The 20,496-nt window shown below is 35.4% G+C and overlaps 1 protein-coding gene across 3 annotated transcripts in view; it reads right to left on the bottom strand.

The window, feature by feature from the left end:
• FNIP1 (folliculin interacting protein 1) overlaps window positions 1–20,496 on the bottom strand; it is a 128,882-nt gene that overhangs the window by 56,174 nt on the left and 52,212 nt on the right. For 2 of the 3 annotated variants that reach the window (XM_065873552.1, XM_065873551.1), the window contains exons 2-6: window positions 18,718–18,844; window positions 8,400–8,534; window positions 4,693–4,793; window positions 4,354–4,428; window positions 2,951–3,042 (exon numbers count right to left, since the gene is read on the bottom strand). In XM_065873552.1, the coding sequence (XP_065729624.1) occupies window positions 2,951–3,042; window positions 4,354–4,428; window positions 4,693–4,793; window positions 8,400–8,534; window positions 18,718–18,844 (530 nt within the window). The remainder of the gene's footprint in view (window positions 1–2,950; window positions 3,043–4,353; window positions 4,429–4,692; window positions 4,794–8,399; window positions 8,535–18,717; window positions 18,845–20,496) is intronic. The other variant, XM_065873553.1, reaches the window with a different exon arrangement.

The following is a 20,496-nucleotide window of genomic DNA, read 5'->3' on the forward strand; positions in this document are numbered from 1 at the left end:
TAAGCAGCCTTCTAACATGGGTGTTTTCTCAATCCCACTGGCTCATCTGAATCTATTCCTACAGCAATTAGAATATTCTTTTGCAGATAAAAATCTGATCTGATCATGTTTCTATATTGTGAAAACTCTTCTGCTGTTGCCTTGAGAATGCACCACAAAACTCTCCAGCTATAAGAACTGCAAATGGCCAAGCACCCCAGCTGCTGTGTTCTTAAATTCACTGCCATGCTCGTGCAGGGCCACATATCCCATAGGCTGCGCCTAGCCAATGACTAAACACAGTAGCTATAGTAAGGCAGGCCCATTTTGGCAAGACATGGGTCACTTCTGACAACCAACTCTGACTCAAAGACTCGTCCACAGCCTTATCAAACCTCCCTTGGACTATATGGCAGGCTGGAACATGTCCACTCAGGCTTTTATTCCTCTCTTTCACTCAAGGCAAACTTGCACCACAATCTGAGGGCTCTCTGAACCCTTCCCAGCTCCCTCTTCATTTCTCTCACCTAGTAATAATAAAATCCTTGCATGTTTAAACCTGTCTTGGCACCTGTTAAAAACCAGGAGGAAGACCCAAACTAACACACTCTCACTGGTACCCAACTGCTTATCCAAAGCATAAGTCCAAATTCCTCAGTGTAACCCACAATGCCCTTCATGATCTGGCTCTTGCTTACTTCTTTATTTCCTTTTACTTCCTTTACTTATATCCACACTGTGCTCCACCCACACTGATTTGTTCATATTCTTTCCACACTCAATGATCTCTTGCACTAGGTCTGTGCACATGCTACTGTTTTTTCCTAGAACATTTCTCTTCCCAACTGTCAGGCTAATTCTTCAAGTTTAGGCTCACTTCTTTAAAAAAGCCTTTTGTGATACTCCAAGACTGAACTGGGTGTTCCTCCTCATTTCTATCACAACATGCTCTTAGTCTTGTCCAAAAATTAACTACAGTATACTGTAATTGTATACTGTATTGTATTGCTTGTCTGACTTCCACTAACTAAAAATCTGTTGAGGCAGGAACTGTGTCTGGTTCACCACTATATTCTCAGGGCCTAGCAGAGTGCTTGGCATATAATAAGTGCTTGATAAGTACTTGTTGATTAATTGGAAATTTAAAGAAAATAAGAAATGGTGCTCAAATATCCTTGATTCACAATTAAGAATGTGCAAGAAAAAGCCGTTCATAACAAAGTCTGTGCTTTGTTAAATGCATTAATTTCCTATTCCATGTTAAAACAGAAGTTGAGTATATCTAGCAACTATAGTGTACTTTACCTTTATACATAATGGATTTGTATTATTAAAATAGCTTTTAATAAGCCCCTTTAGCTTTGAAAAGTATCAAATTATAAAGAAAAACACATTTCTCTGTCACATTTTTACTTTATTAAAATGAATGAACTTATCAAGTTAAGAAAAAGTAGAACTTCTATTTTTCTATGAAATGCATGCTTTCTAAAACACGTGTCTGACACTGCAACTAGTCCATAGTAGGTACTTAATTAATAGCTGCTATTTGAATGAACATGAATTATAAAAAATAATAGGATGCTATACTGTTAAAGGTGGGAGAAAAAACTGTTTTCTACTAATATGTATAACTGATATTTATTAAAATTAATTACAAATAAAAATTTCCACTAGGGCTTCCCTGGTGGCTCAGTAGTTGAGAGTCTGCCTGCCGATGCAGGGGACGCGGGTTCGTGCCTGGTCCAGGAAGATCCCACATGCCACGGAGCGGCTGGGCCCGAGAGCCATGGACGCTGAGCCTGCGCGTCCAGAGCCTGTGCTCCGCAAAGGGAGAGGCCACAACAGTGAGAGGCCCGCATACCGCAAAAAAAAAAAAAAAAAAATATTCTACTAAACAGGGAATGAGTGAAACATTCATCCTATTCTTTTTTTTTTTAACATCTTTATTGGAGTATAATTGCTTTACAATGGTGTGTTTGTTTCTGCTTTATAACAAAGTGAATCAGCTATACATATACATATATCACCTCCCTCTTGCATCTCCCTCCCACCCTCCCTATCCCACCCCTCTAGGTGGTCACAAAGCACCGAGCTGATCTGCCTGTGCTATGCGGCTGCTTCCCACTAGCTATCTTTTTACATTTGGTGGTGTATATATGTCCATGCCACTCTCTCACTTCATCCCAGTTTACCCATCCCCCTCCCCACGTCCTCAAGTCCATTCTCTACGTCTGCGTCTTTATTCCTGTCCTGCCCCTAGGTTCTTCAGAACCAATTTCTTTTTTTTTTTTTTTTTTTAAGATTCCATATATATGTTAGCATACATTCATCCTATTCTAACTGCTGTCCACTCTCTAATACACTACAGTTCGTTTTGCACTGGAAATATGGTCAGCAGTAATTTATTTGATCTTTCTAAGATAAAACAAAGGACCAGAAATTTTAGAAACAGTTTGTCACTTTAAAATGTTGAAGTTAAATAACAAACAATAAACTAACCAAATTACTAAATAAGCTGCTATTTTAATAAATTTCTTAAGAAACTTCAAATTTGAATATCTGCTCATCTGAATTACAGGTCAAAAAAACAGCACCATTTTAAAATTACTCTATGGTTAGGGAAAAGAAAAGGGAGAAAGTATAATACCTGTCTCCCTCAGCTGAAATATTCAAGAGAGTTAGTAAGGGCTTTTTACATCAACAAAAGTACTTTTCAAAGATGCATCGAAATTAAAACCAAAAAACAAATTAGGTATTTCTTCAGCAGTTCTCTTTTATCAGGTACAAAATAAACATTATGTTCAAATATATGAAAACTAAATTTTTCAAGTAATATAAATATTACACATTCTTGCAATTTAAATCCCCTTTCCACTTCTAGTATTTGAAATTCTTTGGTCTTCTAACATTATTAAGAACATTATTATCTACACTATTAAGAACATGTTTAAAATGTATAAAACCGTTTTACCTATATTTCCAAGTAATCCATTAATAACTGTGTTATTATCAGCCTTTAATGTACTGTTGTCCTGATTGATGAATTCAAGACTGTCTTGCAGCCTAAGTGGGAGGAGAAAAAAATAAATTCCAAATTCGTTTTATGCTCTTAATGGCAATTCTTTGTATACCTCAAACTTTAAGTGTAAAACTTTTTTTTTTAAGTTTTAAGTTTCCCTATTAGTACTATAAACCAACTAATCATTTAAATCAAGGGTTAGCAAACTACACCCTGAGGGTTAAATTAAGTCTGCTGCCTGTTTCTGTGAATAAAGTTTTACTGGAATACAGCCACACCCAAGTGTCTGTCAACAGATGAATGGATAAAAAAAGACTGTCATGTATATATATAGATAGTGGATATTATTCAGCCATGAAAAGAAAAAAAGAGGAAGTCCTGCCGTTTGCAACAACTTTGGTCCTTCAGGGCATTATGCTAAGTGAAATAAGTCAGACCGAGAAAGGCAAATGCTGTATGATATCACTTATATGTGGAATCTAACAAAGTCAATTCCCTGGCAGTCCAGTGGTTAGGACTCTGTGCTTCCACTACAGGGGGCATGGGTTCAATCCCTGATTGGCAAACTAAGATCCTGCAAGCTGCAAGGCATGGCCAATAAATAAATAACTTTAAAAATTTTGTTTAATTAAAAAGCCGAACTCAGGGGCTTCCCTGGTGGCGCAGTGGTTGAGAGTCCGCCTGCCGATGCAGGGGACACAGGTTTGTGCCCCAGTCCAGGAAGATCCCACATGCCACGGAGCTGCTGGGCCCATGAGCCATGGCCGCTGAGCCTGCGCATCCAGAGACTGTGCTCCGCAACAGGAGAGGCCACAACAGTGAGAGGCCCGCGTACCGCAAAAAAAAAAAAAGCCAGACTCAGAGATGCAGAGAGCAGAGTGATGCTTACCAGGGACTCGGAGTAGGGGAAATGGAGATAAAATGGTCAAAGGGTACAAACTTCTAGTTATAAGATTAACAAGTTCTGGGTGTCTAATATACAGCAAGCTAATTATAGCTAATAATACTGCGTTGTATCTTGAAAGATGCTAACTGAGTAAATCTTAAATATTCTCACCACAAAAAAGAAATGGTAATTATGTGACAGGACGGTAGCAGCTAAGGCTATGGTGGTAATCACTTTGCAATATATAAATGTATCAAATCAACATGCCATATACTTCAAACTTACATAATGGTGTATGTCAATCATATCTCAACAAAGCTGGGGGGAAAAATCTGGCCTCCATAAACTTTCAAACTGAAGGGATGGAATAAAATCTGAATTTATGCTGCAATCCTGAAAGCAGCTTATTCGTTTTCATACTTTGCAGATCTTAAAGAAGTCATTTCTCCCTTGATCCATAACTACTTACGTATTGAGACTTCCACAGATGCTGCTGCCAGTCCGTGCAGTAAAAACTTTGCTGAGCATAAGCTGTGGAGGGGAACTATGAAGAAAAAGAGAGGGATAGAGAGACATCGAAACTGAAACACAAGGACCTTTCCAATTTATTACAAATAAAAATGTTTACGTCACAGAGATGTCACAGCATAGTTACAACAGCCATGAAGTAGCATTAAACCCATAAAACATCATAAACTTAGTTATCTGACATTCTCAATCTGAGTAAAGACTATATGAAATTTTCCCATCTTTAAAAAACTAAACATTCTAAAATGGATTCATTAAGAAAAATCAGAAAATCCCTCACCGGATCTGATGAATCTTTAAGGTGGAGCCTTTGTAGCTCATTGCTACTGAGCCAAACATCATCTCTCCAAGCATATTGGCATCAGAAGAGCATCGAGAACCCTAAACAGTAAGCATAACGTTAATAAAATTGCAGAATTTAAAACCTATTTCAAAAACTGATTTTTATTAATAATTCCTTTGCTGTATTCTACGTAATGTTTTTTTAAATGATTTTACATTGTATACACTGTTCTGCAGCTTGATTTTCTTCATTTCACAATGTCTTATAGATCTAAGCATATTGTTATACATAGATTCCTTTTAAGAGCTGCATAGTATTCTCCTATATGAAAATACCAGTTTATCAAGCCTGTTCCCCTTACTGACAGGCATTTAACTTACTTCCTGTTTTTTGCTATTACAAATAATGCTCAAATAAACATTCTTAGCCACATCTTACGCATATGCAATGCTTCTCCAGGACAGATAACAAGAAGTAGAATTCACTGAACATGCTGAACAGATTTTACCGCTCCTATTGTGCAAAAAGAAGCATTCGCAAAAGGGGTAACTTGGACATATTTTGCATTTTTTTAAAAGACTTATCTTAAGCATTAGAATGTCTTGTTTGCAAAGAATTCTGATTTTAAAAGTTATTCTTTTCCATTATTCTTTAATTGTCCCCATAGGAGTCAAAAAATCTAAAAATTGACTCATCCATTTGGTTACTATTTATATACTGTGGCAAATACAACTAGTTAACCACCAAATATCTTATTCCTTATTTTTTGAAGTACAATTTGTTTCAAGGAAGCAATGTGCCCAAATGAAAAAAACTGCATTTCAGAGCCTCCCTTGCAGATAGGGGATTTCGAGTTGGTCTCTATATTCAAAGAGTTAAACCAGTGGTTGGAGTGGTAGCTTTCAGAACTATCCATTTACATGCATTCAACACAGTCCTGGTCAATGGAATATAAATGGAAATCATTGAAGATGAAGACACCATAAGAGGACGACAAGGCAACAAGTATGTACACAGTAACTCTGGCTAAGTAGAAAGATAAGGAAGCCTTGGTCTCTGAGGCCATCTTGAAGCCCATAAATTATCATGCCTAGATGGCCTCTCTGCAGACTTGTCATGTGAAGAAACCAATCCCTGATTTGTTTAAGCCACTGTTTCATAGCATATCCCAATGCAATTCCTAACCAATACAATTAACATAATAAAACTGATGAGAAAGATGACCAAAAAACTATCTAAGATAGTAAATGAGGATTATGCACAAATTTCACTATGCCATTCTATCATGGGAAATCAAGAATTAGGAGTTTTTAAAAATACTTAAAAGATTCTTCTGAAGATAACAATAAAGTGATGAGGACCCCCATTTTACAAGTGAAAGCCAGGGAATACATCTACATACTATTTTTCTTTTTATAATGTGATTCTCTTTTACTCGTTTGCTTGTTTACTACCTGCCTTGGGTTAAAAAAAAATCTATATATTTACATTTTGTCACCTTTCTTAAAAAGAACATCTTCAAATAGCAATCCATTTCATTATACATACTATGTTCACATTTGTTTTTTAATACATTCATTGACATATTGTTTTTTCTTTCTCAGTGCTATAGTCTTAATTTTAATAAAGGCACAAAGTTATTTTTTAAGAAAAAAATCACTTCTGATATACCTAGGTTACTACAAGAAGCAACTCATTTATTCTTGGGATTTGGTTAAGACAAAGTTTTTATTTCCAGAAGTCTAGGTATTACAAACATTTTAGAAACAGAGTAGAATAATTTTTTAAATGATAAAGTAGTTTATTTTTCTTTTAAGATCAACAATACCTATCTTACTTGGCAAACTAAACTGCTTCTGGATAATGAGAGAAAAGAGAACCTTCTCTTACAAGCTCATTTTTGTTACAGTGCATCTAACTCCATTCTTATTTTGACTAAAAATAATATTTCTTATATTAAACAAGCTACACAAATTTAAATATCAAGTCATTTAAACATTTTAATATTATAATTAAAAAAGAATTCTCAGAAGGCAAAATACAGTAAAAATAAATTGGTGTATAAATTTTATGAAACCACATACTTTGCTATTAAAGGTTCTCTCTGCCTGCTCTAATATATACCAAATAGTTATCATGAATGTCACTGACATGTTATATACTTTAATGTGACATAATCTATAATGAAGAATATAATTAAGAAAATGCTATTATCTTTAATGCTTTTTAAAAAAGGCTCTTATTTAAAAGTCCAATTCTTTGTAAGTACTCATTGCTGAAAGCAATTATCTGTAATACCCCATAAATCAAAAATAATGTTCTAGTTACCTGAAATAACACTTTATCAAGTGTAGTGAACCATATGCTATAATAATTCAATGCCTTCTTGCTAAAAAAGCAGATTTCCAAGACCATAATGAACCTACTACTAGAATATCTAGACATATAACCTGGGAACCTGTACTTAAAAAAAACTCTAGGGATTTTTGATGCAAAATGAGAATTATAATCACTCACTGTTTCAGGGTTTCTACAGTCTGGATCTATTTGCTAATACTATTTAACTGCATACATTAGGAAGAAAGGCAAGTTTGTACAGTTGATCAAATTAGAAAACTTGTACATTGGCATAAGTATAATGATCCTACGTAGCACAGCACTATTAGGAACCTGGTAGGGTAACATGCTTAAGATGGAAGAGGAATAGAGGAGGGCAGGCAGACCTATGTAGATATTAGGACTACATACTATGTAGGTAGTCCTAACATCTGGACTTTTATAACTTTGAAGCTGTTCCACATATACTGTCATGTTGATATGGTATAAGAGTTAGTTTCTATCCAAAAACAATTACCTAAGTATAAATAATTTAAAGGTCCAGGATTCTATTTTGGTACCGCTAAATGTAAAATACCTGTGATTCATTCATGCAAGCTTGAATGACACAAATTCACATTAGATGACATTTGCTTATTTGAAACCAAGTACTGATCCTATGTAAAATATAACAACATAACGTAAGTTTATAGAGAATTTCCTATATAGTCAAATGATTGGTTAATTCCATATTTTAAAAGAACAGCCACATTAATTTTGAAAAATGAAAATGTACATTTCTGATAACATATATTTCAGCCATATTTTAATTTCATACTACAGCTGACTTTATTATATTTATCTTCATATTTCAATACTTAAAAAGTATATAAAATAAGACATTATTCTGGTAGCCTAAAAAATATGAAATGGGAAATAAAAAGGAGAAAATGCCCCTGCTACCTGTGCCCAAAGCTCTCTATGCTTCCCCTATCCTAAGATTTATCAAAGTTCATAAACTTACCTACTTAATTATGTCTCCCCAGCTACACTGTAAGCTCCAGGAGGGTAAGCACTAGTCCCTGTTATATCCTCAGTCCCTAGGATGGTATACAACACGTTGTAGGCACTCAAAAATACTTGTGGGGCTTCCCTGGTGGCGCAGTGGTTGAGAGTCCGCCTGCCGATGCAGGGGACACAGGTTTGTGCCCCGGTCCGGGAAGATCCCACATGCCGCGGAGCGGCTGGGCCTGTGAGCCATGGCCGCTGAGCCTGCGCGTCCAGAGCCTGTGCTCCGCAACAGGCCACAACAGTGAGAGGTCCGCGTACCGCAAAAAAAAAAAAAAAAAAAATACTTGTGAATGAATAAAAGGCATCAGTGATCTTACCTGGTACTTAGGACACTGGTCTTTTACATCAGAAGATGAAGTCATGGAACTATCTAAAGAGGAAGAACTGTCTCCTCCAGGTTTCAGTTGGCAGCATTTCCCAAAGACTTTAACTTGAGCATCACTACAGAGCTTCTGAAAGGGAGACATTATTCCCATTCATATTTTAACAGATTTTCCACCATATATAAATTATAGCATAAAAACCTTTGGAAAAACCAAGGATGAAATAATTCAAAATAACATAACCTTAATATAATGACTATTTGCATTTTACTGTATTTTCTCCAGTACTGTTTTCTATTCTTTGTCTCATAGCTATAATAATATTTGTGGCATTTTTTAACTGTACTTTTCTCACCAAAATTATTAAATCACGGGAATTTTTCTATATTACAATGGTCTACACAATGTTCATTGTTGGGACTTAATTATATACTGCAGCAGTTTTCAAATTATTTGATCTCAAAAACCTATTCATGCTCTTAAAAATTATTTAGGATCCCAAAGGCATTTTGTTTATGTGTGATGTATGTATCAATATTTTCCCATATTAGAAATTAAAATTGAGGAATTTTAAAATATTTATAAATTTATTTAAATATAACAATATACCCATTATAAGCTAATGTAAGTAACATATTTTAATGGAAAAAAACTGGGGAGATGTAGGAATAGGAAGAGAAATGCAAATGAGACATATTTCAATGTATGTTCATATATATGTAAGTTTAATCTTTTGAAATGAGAATGCATCCATGTATTGGACAGTTACATTTTTAATAATAGCTGAGCTTAGGACCAGAAGGCTGTACTGTCTAGCATGGAAGAAGAAAGTATTTCAATTTTTTGCTTTAGAAATAGAGACACAGACATAGAGAACAAATGTATGGATGTATGGATACCAAGGGGGAAAGGGGTGGGGTGGGAGGAATTGGGAGATTGGGATTGACACATATACACTACTGCATTATTGATACTATGCATAAAATAGACAGCTGATTAGAACATACTGTATAGCACAGGGAAGTCTACTTAGTCCACTGTGGTATCCTAAATGGCAGGGAAAACCAAAAGGGAGGGGATATATGTATATGCATGGCTGATTCATTTTGCTGTGCAGTAGAAGCTAACACATTGTAAAGCAACTAGACACCAATAAAAATTAATTAAAAAATTTTTTTTTGCTTTATTCCTCTTGTTCTCCTCTCCCTCCTGAACAGGTTCTAGAGCTTTCACTGCTCACAACTACCAAAATTGCAATCCACCAAGTTCTCTGATACTCCTAAAAATATTGCAATGCTTTACCACAGTTACCAGTATGTTCATTCTTCAAAACCCAGCTGGCCTGACTTATCTACTATTGCAAACCACCATTTATCAGTCAACAAAAGTAACTGAATACTATGTGTACCAAGCACCAGCGAAAAGAAGTGAATAAAACAGTTCTTTTCCTCGTGGAACTAACAATCTAACAGGAGAAGGAGATATTTAACAAATAGACAAATTAGTATAATTAAATACACTATTTCAAATATGTCTAATAAAAATAATAATGATAGCAACAGTTAACTCACATAGCACCTAGTATCTGGTCAGGTACTCTTCTGTTTTACATATATTTACTCTTTTATTCCTCACAACAACTCTATGAAGTAAGTGCTATTATTATCCCCATTTTACAGATAAGAGATTAAGGAGCAATGATGTTTATGTGAACTGTCCAAGAAAGACTTAACTTAGTCTAGGGAGATCAGAAATGATATTTAAACTGGAACTACAAAAAAGCATAGGAGTTAAGGTGAAAGAAGAAGAATGGGAGGGCTAGAAAGACATTCCAGGCTGAGGTAACTATATATGTCCAATCTCTGAAACAAGAAGCAATTTGCTAGAGGGAAGAAAGGGACAAACATATATCAATTCCAGGACTGAAGCATAATTTCTGCTCCTAGAAGGCCAATGACTACGGTGCCATGTCCCCTCACTAGACCATCTTCCAACAAAGCTGTTGCTGCTTGGTTTCAAAAAAGCCATAACTTAAGAATGGGAAAGAGAAAAGACACTGTACAGAGAAAGGGGTAGAGGTGTGTGTGTGTGTGTGTGTGTGTCTCACAGCTTTTACATACACTTCTATGCACAATGTCTTATAGATCTAAAATCTCTACAACAGGACAATCAAACTAAGTCAGAATTGAAATACACATAACATGCCTTTCCCAATGTTCAATGTGCATCTGCATTATACATTAACCAGATCCCCTCAGGGTAGGAGGATGTAATCAACTTTGAGAAAAACAGTCTCTTTCTTCTAATGCCAGCATTGTAATTTTTAAAATTAATATTCCTTTCCCATCCTGTACAGGGGATCACACTGACTAAAGGCTCATTCTGTATGTGCATACCTGACTATAAAAAATCTCTGATGAACTTTATTTATAATTTTAACTTGTCAATATGATACATGATTCTTTCTCTCAAAAACATACGCCTCTCTAACTCCTGACCAGTGGAACAATTCTCAGAGCTTCTGAAAATCTGTCTCTCACGTTACAATCCTCATTTGGCTCAAATAAAATTATCTTTATTTCTTCTTAGCTTAATTGTTAATTGAATTTTCATCGACACAAAGAAATCTAGATCCCACTCTTTACCCTTTTCCCCACTCCACACATTGCCAATAAGTAAAATCATTTTTATTGGTTTACTATTATCCTTCTAGTATCTCTTTTCAAATATAAGCATATTCCCTTTCCTTTTCTCTTACAGAAAAAGTGATTCAGTTCTGCCGTTGCTTTATTTTCCACTAATATCATAGAGAATCTGTTCATCTATCTTTAGAAATCTTCCTCATTGCTTTTTCAAAAAAAAATACAGCTACACAGTATTCCAGTGTGTGAATATACTATAGCTTATTTAACCAGTCATCTGTTAATAACCCTGCCAGTGGAACTGCTGGGTCAAAACATAAATACATATAATTTTGGTAGATACTGCCAGACTACCTCTCCAAGGATGTCATTTCACTCACTTACTTTAACAGCAAAGTACTGTCATGCAACATTTGGGTTTTTGCCAATCTAAAAGGAAAGAACTAAAATCACAACATAATTTTAATTTCCTTATTATGAATGAGAAGAAGAATCTTATTAAATGTGTAATAGCCATCTGTATGTGAACTACCTGGTCTTATCTTTCACCTAATTTTCTACTGAATGTTTCTCCTTTCTTGATTTCTAGGAATTTTTTATATAGAAAGATTACCAGCTGGTTTTATATCCTATAAAAATGTTTTCCCATACCGTTTATCTTCTGATTTTCCTCATGGTAGTTTTTTTCTTTTTTGTTTGTTTGCTTTTGCTTTGTTTTGCTCACCATCCAAGTTATTTCCGTTTCTTTTTTTATTTGGTTGTCAAATGTGTAAGTCTTTTAACTTTATGGCTTCTGCATTTTGAGCAATAGCTAAAAGGTGTTTTCCACTCCACGGATACATAGGAACTCATGTTATCTTTTTGTAATGTCACAGTTTTATTTTTTTTACATTTAAATGTTTGACATACTTGAGATATGAATCTAAGTTTATCTTTCTTATAATTGGCTAATTATCTAATACCATTTATTAACCTTTACCCTACTGATTTAAGATGATGCCTTTATCATATATTAAATCCCTGCATGTATTTAGATCTACTTCTGATCCTCTATTTCATTCCATTAGTCTATTGATCTATTTATGTTCCAATAATATATTCTTTTAATTATTGAGACTTTACAATATAGTTTTCAAATCTGGTAGAACTTACTCAACCTCACTACTCTTTCTTTTTCAGTTTTCCAACCTATTATTTGCTAATTTCTTTCCATTTGAACTTTAGAATCTGCTATCTAATTCCAGATACCACCACCCACCAAAAATAATAATAATAATAATAACAACAACAATAAGGTTGCCATTTTTATGGAGATAGCATTATTTTACAAAGCAACTTAGAGAGAATGGACAACTTTATGACATTGAGTATTACCCAAAAATATATTTTGCCTTTTCATTTGCTCAAGTAAGCTTTTATGTACCTCAGGAGATTTTTAAAGTTCTAAACATATAGATTTTGTTAAGTTTATGAAAAGGCATTTTTTTAATTGCTGTTTTACTTTTTTAAGGTGCTAAAAAATAAATTAATTTTATTGAGTTCCCAAATGCTTAAAGCACTTGTCCTTTTTTACTTAGAAGCCCCCATGCTCCTTCTTTTTTTTTTTTAACATCTTTATTGGAGTATAATTGCTTTACAATGGTGTCTTAGTTTCTGCTTTATAACACAGTGAATCAGCTATACATATACATATATCCCCATATCTCCTCCCTCTTGCGTCTCCCTCCCACCCTCCCTATCCCACAAAATTGCTATTTTAAATGGAGCCTTAGCTTCCTTCATACTTCCAATTGGAAGTTATTTGTATATACTGAGTTTACTGATTTCTGTATATTAACTTCTATATAGCTTCAATTACCTAACCAAATCTATGTTCCAAATCTGATATCACAATTACAATTCAACTACTAGCACTTGTACAATGCTTCTGAGTGTACATAACTCTAACACATTAAAATTTGTATTCACCTTTCCAAAGTTATTTGAATCTGCTGATGTACAACTTTATTCTTGTATATAACCAATGAAGGTTGAAACATGTGAGTGACGATGTAACTTCACTGGGAACACATGCACTGGATTATTGTTAACACAGAAATAATGTCCAAGATAAAGATAGTATCATATGATCAAATCACACTTGATCCATTTGGCTGTATCAGTGTTCAAAGAAACCACATCTCAATAATTTTTACATTTCAACTAGATGCTGAATAAGGTCTGAGGATCAAAAGTAAAAAAATAAACTTTTACAAAAGAGAGAAGTTTCTTGGGCTTCCCTGGTGGCGCAGTGGTTGAGAGTCCGCCTGCCGATGCAGGAGACACAGGTTCCTGCCCCGGTCTGGGAAGATCCCGCATGCCGTGGAGCGGCTGGGCCCATGAGCCATGGCCACTGAGCCTGCGCGTCCGGAGCCTGTGCTCCGCAACGGGAGAGGCCACAGCAGTGAGAGGCCCACGTACCGCCAAAAAAAAAAAAAAAAAAGAAGTTTCTTGATTACAATCACTGAATCTTCAAGAGTCATTTTTCACAGAATATAATAGAGTTGGAAAAATAAATGTTCTGAGAAAGCTATACATTGATTAATATAATTTTATTTCAGCATTGTAAGACAATATTCAGGAAACTGCTAATGCCTAAACTATCTCATCATTATGTATAGACCCAAAATATTGTGTAGGAAGTTTAAAATGATCATTTACATCACACAGTCCCTCTCTGCCTATATAGAACTGACATGATTTGATGTTCCAAAGGTATAAGTACAGTAAAGTAGATGAAAAAAATCACTTAATGATTCCAACAGCTCACAATTTGGGAAAAAATCATGTGTTCTGTAGTGTTCAAAAGGAACATATAAAATCTTCATTAACGTATTTACAGGATTTTGATAATAAACTTCCTAACTTTTAATTAAAGCTGATCAAAATATGTCCTGAGTATTTACCATGTGTGAGGCAGTGTGCCGTTTAGGAAACAAAGGTGAATAACAGACAAATTTTTTACTTTTTTTTGCAATTTAATAACAAATAAACATACAAATATAGCTCCAATATAGAAGTCTGTGAAAGACTATAAACAAAGGAGTATGAGAATTCTTATGTAGCAGAAAAGAGGAATCAGAAAGGATTCATAAAGTTGTGATACAATAAACCTTGAAAGAAGATAAATCTTCATCTAGGGAGATAGCACGTAACATGAGGATATATAAAACAACTGAGACTGGAAATATTCAAAGCTGTTTGATTTCTAGTCACTGATGAGTCTAGAGGAAAGTTTGAAAAAGAAGAAGCAGGCTTACAGGAAAATTTCAGAAGACTGAGCAATGAGTGGATGGTATGAGCTTCGAGCTGGTAGACAGATTACTACTGAGAGACTAAGAGACACAGAGAAGAGACTAAGAGATACAAAGGAGAGATTGAGCTAAGACACTGAGGAGAGCCGGAGAGAGAGTGAGGCAGAGAGACTAAGAGACATCAACAAACACTGAGAAGGACAAAAAAAGACAGAGACAGAAAAAGACGGAAGGGCATATAAATAAAGGAGAAAGTAAAAGGATAATTATTTTGTTGGTGTTGGGTAAAGAGGCTTTGTGAAGATTTGCAGGCAAAGAAAAAAAGCTAACAGAGGGAAGAAGGAGATATCAGATGGAGAGAAGACTAATGAGACTAATGAAGCATCATTTCAGAAAAGGTGGGCAGAAAGGGTTCAAGAAACAGCATGACACGACACTCACAAGGCTGTTTAAGACAAAAGGGAAGAATGCTAAAGAAACACAATGAATAGCATCAAGAGAAATAGTAAAGGAGAAGTTATATGCTGCAATTCAATGGAACATCATCAAGCACACAAAAAACTTCAATAAATATTTGCTAAAGAAATCATCAAGAGAGTATTGATTGTCAACCTGTCAGTCTTAGCCAAGTTCTGCTGAGCTATTAGCAGTCTAAACACAAAAAAAACATGCTTATCACATTTGCAGCTAGCCTTAGATTTCAACTGTCTGCTTGACCATCTACAATTCTATGACTCTTAGGCACCTCACCACTCAGCTATTCAAACCAAAATGCTGAATTCACCAAACACTTCCTTCTCCCTCATCCCCCCACATCCAACCATTCTGTAAGTAACAAGGTGATTTTTTTCACTATTTTTAAAAAATTGACATATAAGTGACAACAGCATTATATTCATTTCAGATGTATGACATAATGATGCAGTATTTGTAATATATATTATGAAATGATCTCCATAATCTTTACTTAACATCCATCACTATGCATAGTTACAAAAAAATTTTTTTCCTTGTTATGAGATCTTTTAAGATCTACTCTTTTGGGCTTCCCTGGTGGCGCAGTGGTTGAGAGTCCGCCTGCCGATGCAGGGGACACGGGTTCACGCTCCGGTCCAGGAAGATCCCACATGCCACGGAGCTGCTGGGCCCGTGAGCCATGGCCACTGAGCCTGTGCTCCGCAACAGCAGAGGCCACAACAGTGAGAGGTCCGCGTAACGCAAAAAAAAAAAAAAAAAAAAAAAAAAAAGGAAAAAAAGATCTACTCTTTTAGCAACTTTCAAATATACAATACAGTATTATTAATTATAGTGACCATATGTACATTACATTCCCATGACTTATTTATTTTATAACTGGAAACCTATACTTTTTACCCCCTTCACCCATTTTCCCCACTCCCTACACCTGCCTCTGGCAACCACCTATCTGTTCTCTGTATCTACGAGTTCAGTTTTTTTTAGATTCCACGTATAAGTGAGATCATACAGTATTTGTCTTTCTGTGTCTGACTCAGTTCACTTAGCATAATGCCCTCAAGGTCTATCCATGTTGTCAAAAACAGGAAGTTTCCCTTCTTTTTTATGGCTGAATTATATGTATTTTTTTCTTTATCCATTCATTCATCAATGGGCACTTAGGTTGCATCCATGTCTTGGCTATTATAAATAATGCTGCAGTGAACACTGGAGTGCATAGATCTTTTCAAGTTAGTGTTTTTATTTCTTCAGACTCAGTAGTGGAGCTGCTGGATCATATGGCAATTCTATTTTCAATTTTTTGAGGATTCTCCATACTGTACTCCATTGTGGCTACATCAATTACATTCCCACAGATAGTGCGCAAGGGTTCTCTTTTCTCCACACCCTTACCAACATTCGTCATTTCTTGTCTTTTCGGTAATAGCCATCCTAACAACTGTAAGGTGATACACAATTGCAGTTCTGATTTGCATTTCCCTCATGATTAGTGATGCTGAGCACCTCTTCATGTACCTGTTGGCCAACTGTATGTCTTCTTTGGAAACTGTCCATTCAGATCTTCTGCCCACTTTTCAATTAGATTGTTTGTTTTTTTGCTATTGAGTTGTATGAGTTCTTCATATATTTCAGATATTAACCTCTTACCCAATATCTGATTTACAAATATTTTCTCAACTTGGTAGGTTGCCTTTTCATTTTGTTGATGGTTTCCCTTGCTGTGCAGCAGAACTATTTTAGTTTGATGTAGTCTCACTTGTTAATTTTTTATTTTGTTGCCTTTGCTTCTGGTCTCACATCCAAGAAAATCATTGCAAAGACCAGTGTAAAGTAGTTTACTGCCTATGTTTTAGCCTAGGAGCTTTATGGTTTCAAGTCTTATGTTCTAGTCTTTAATCCATTTTGAGCTAGTTTTTGTGTACGGTGTTAAAAAGCGGTCTAGTTTCATTCTTTTGCATGTGGCTGTCCAGTTTTTCCAACACCATTTATTGAACAGACTGTCCTATCCCATTGCATATTCCTTGGCTCCTTTGCTGTAAATTAACTGACCATGTATGTGTGAGTTTATTTCTGGACTCTCTACCCAAGTGATTTTTTGAAACATAAACCAGATCCCTTCAATGGCTTCCCACTACATTTAGAATATAATCTATACTTCTAACCCAGAGACCTATGAGGTCCTGAATATTCTGGCTCCTGTTCCATCTCTCTCCAATTTCATCTCTAGTTACTTCACATACTACTTTACTATCATTCCAGCCAAACTGGCCTTCTTTTAGATCCTGCAATTCACTAAGCTCCTAAGTCACCCTGTAGACTGCATTTGCTGGTCCTGCTTAAAGGAATACCCATCCCCTACACCATGCCTTCAATTTCTTGAGATCTCAGGTTGAATGTCACTACCTCAGTGAGACCTTCCTAATACCCCTACAACCAAACTGATAAAAAATGGGTTCCTGGGCTTCCCTGGTGGCGCAGTGGTTGAGAGTCCGCCTGCCGATGCAGGGGACACGGGTTCGTGCCCCAGTCCGGGAAGATCCCACATGCCGCGGAGCAGTTAGGCCCGTGAGCCATGGCCCCTGATCCTGTGCGTCCGGAGCCTGTGCTCCGCAACGGGAGAGGCCACAACAGTAAGAGGCCCGCGTACCGCAAAACAAAACAAAACAAATTAAAAAAATGGGTTCCTTCCTGTGGAATCTCATAAGAATTCTGTGTGTTTCTTTCACAGTACCCAATCACAATTTGGAATTATTTATTTATTTGTTTGTTTGTTCAATGTTCACCTCCCTAAGAATGTCTAATTGCAGGCACCAAGAGGGTAGAGACTGCTAAATCTCCAAGAGCCTAGTGCTCTGTAGATACTTAGTCATTTGCACAACCAAACAATACTTTAAGAAAAGTTTGCAATGTTTTTTTTCTTGTCAGATTGAAAAAAGTGTCCAGAGAATGGCTAAGAAATCTAAACAAACCACAATCTCCAGAAAATTAAGAAATGTGTTACTAATCAGAAGAACATCATAAAACCTGGCAATCAAAATAACTCAAAAATTAGGCAATACTTATTATATGCCACCTAAGTAGATGATGAGGATGCTTTATAAGACAATAGACCACGTCCAATGTATCAAATTTTTCTAAGAACACAAAATCTCAAGTACAAACTCCCAAGTCTCGAAAAATAAATAGTTTGCCTATTAAAAAATAACTTTTTGTCTATTAAGAGTCAATTCTAGTTTACTGAAATGTTAGTGAAAATTGTCAGTTTAGGGAAGGAAAGAAAACACAATTCCAGGCTTCCATTTCCAGATTATAGATCCAGGCGATGGACAGTTTTTACATCTGAAAGTTTAATAGAAGTAGCAGCAGCAAAACAACAGCATCACTTGGGTTTTCTTGGATGACCAAGTGAAAGGCCATTTGTTACTGCTAAACTAGTCATAAAATATTTCAAAATATGATGTTGAAAGTCAACAGGATAGATGTTCTTGCTACTGCTGTATAGTATGGGAAAATATGATGAACTAAGGGCTACAGATTTAACTTGCTTTGTACCTTCAGACAAATAATTTCACCTCTCCAGGTCACACTTTCCACAGTCATAAGGTGAGAGGTTTGTACCAGATCCACTTTAACAATCCCTGTAGCTCTAGCCATATCTCATAATACAAGTATATAAGTAAATACATGTCAAACTAAAATTTTCTCTGGTACTAGACCAATGCAAATAAGGCAAATGTTTTTTCCTTTAAAAATTCTCAAAACCAGTGTTCTAAATTTTAATAACATGGTAAAAATGTTTTGTACTGACAAATAAAAGTACCATAACTGAAATCTTACTCATTCCATCTTGAATTAGAATATCTGATATTAAATTTGAACCAAATCAATAATGATGCTCACCGATACTGATATGTCCTCATTTTTTCTCTTAACACTGGAGTCAAACAAGACATTTCTCCCTCGTCTTTCACAGTCTTGATATACAATTAGTCGAATTTGGCTTGGATCAAACTCTGGCAAAGGCCAACTTTAAAGAAAAATAAAGATTCATTAGAATTACTTTAATAAATATTCCACATAAACTCCTAGAAATAAAATCTATATAATGAAACCCAAAGTTGTACTACTGCTCAAGATAACACAGAAGAACTTTATATAAAATACTACCATTTAGTTTCACCATTTAGTTTAGGACTGAAAATTTACACAGCTATGACATTTTAGATTAAAAAGAAAGAATAAAATCTGTGGCAAGTATCACTCAGTGTATATAAAATATAGTCATCCCACATGAATCTAAAAATAGCTAACAATAAAAATATGTCAGTACATTTAATATAATGAAAATACATATTAATTTCCTGGCATGGACTCAGATGGCATAAGGCTAACCCAGATTTTTAAATACTTTTGTTACTTTAATATCAAAATGAAAAAACAGAAACAGCTTTCAGTTTAAATAACAGTAGCTAATTCCTTATAAAACAAAAACAAGTAAAAAAGTGATGAACAACAAAATGGGGTAGAAATCCTCATATATAGTTGGTGTGAGTGAAAATGGCATAATCTCTTTAGAGAATAGTTTTTTAAATATGTACACTAATTAGACAAATCTAGTAAAAATGAAGTTGACCCAGCAATTCCATTCCAGAAAAGTATGCCATTATACAAGAATGTTCATAGCAGCACTGTTCATAATAGCTGAAAACTGGACACTATTCATATACTTACCAACCAAATGGGTAAATATTCATACTATGAAACACCACACAACAAACATAATGAATGAACTTCAGCTACAGGCAAAAACATAAATGGACTGTAAACAAAAGAAATTAGACAATGACACACAATGACACCCATAAACACAGTTACTGTATTTTGCCATTTATAGGAAGATTTAAATCAGGTAAAGCTTTGTCAAGGGATGAATATTTAGTTTTTAAAACTATAAGCAAAACAAAGGAAATGATGGCTTCAAAAGTTTGGAGAGTGGCTATATCTGGGAGTTAGGTGAGGGTGGTGGGGGTTATACCAGGAGGACTGGGGCAGTGATGATGTTCTATTTTTTGACTTGATAATGTTTACACAGATACAGTACCCAAAGGAAAAAAAAAGAAAGTCCACTGCATTTGTTTTGTGTACATTATATTTCACAATTAAAAAGACTAATGGAGTAAGTGAGATGAGGAGGAGAGGGAAAGAGAGAAAACAATGAATTGTATGATGGAGATAAGAATCTGGTGAACTGAAGGCACTACAACATCTAGGACAGTTGCCAAGAAAGAAGAGAACTGTCGTTCCAGGAGCTGTCTGTTGTTAGGCTGAATGGTCAATTCCTCACAATTCATCAGTCACAGCTTTTGATTGCGTTCCTTCATTTCCTTAAGAGAACCTTAACCCTAACCCTATTGATGCATGTTTAAAAATCCGTAACTGGCAACGTAACACATCTTCATCCCAAATCTTGACAGCAAATACAATTTTAGTTTTCCTGTATTTAATCCTTAGCAAATGTCTATGAATTGATGAAAGACTTATCCTAGACATTCAAGCTAAACCAGAGATTCATCCTTAGACCACAATGATTTGCATCCCCCTGAACAGCTTTTACTAAACTGTGCTTTGATGTTATGCAAAGGAAACTATAAAAGGACAGTTTTGGAATTAAAATCAGGA

This window comes from Phocoena phocoena, chromosome 3, assembly GCF_963924675.1.
Source record: "Phocoena phocoena chromosome 3, mPhoPho1.1, whole genome shotgun sequence".
NCBI lineage: Eukaryota > Metazoa > Chordata > Mammalia > Artiodactyla > Phocoenidae > Phocoena > Phocoena phocoena.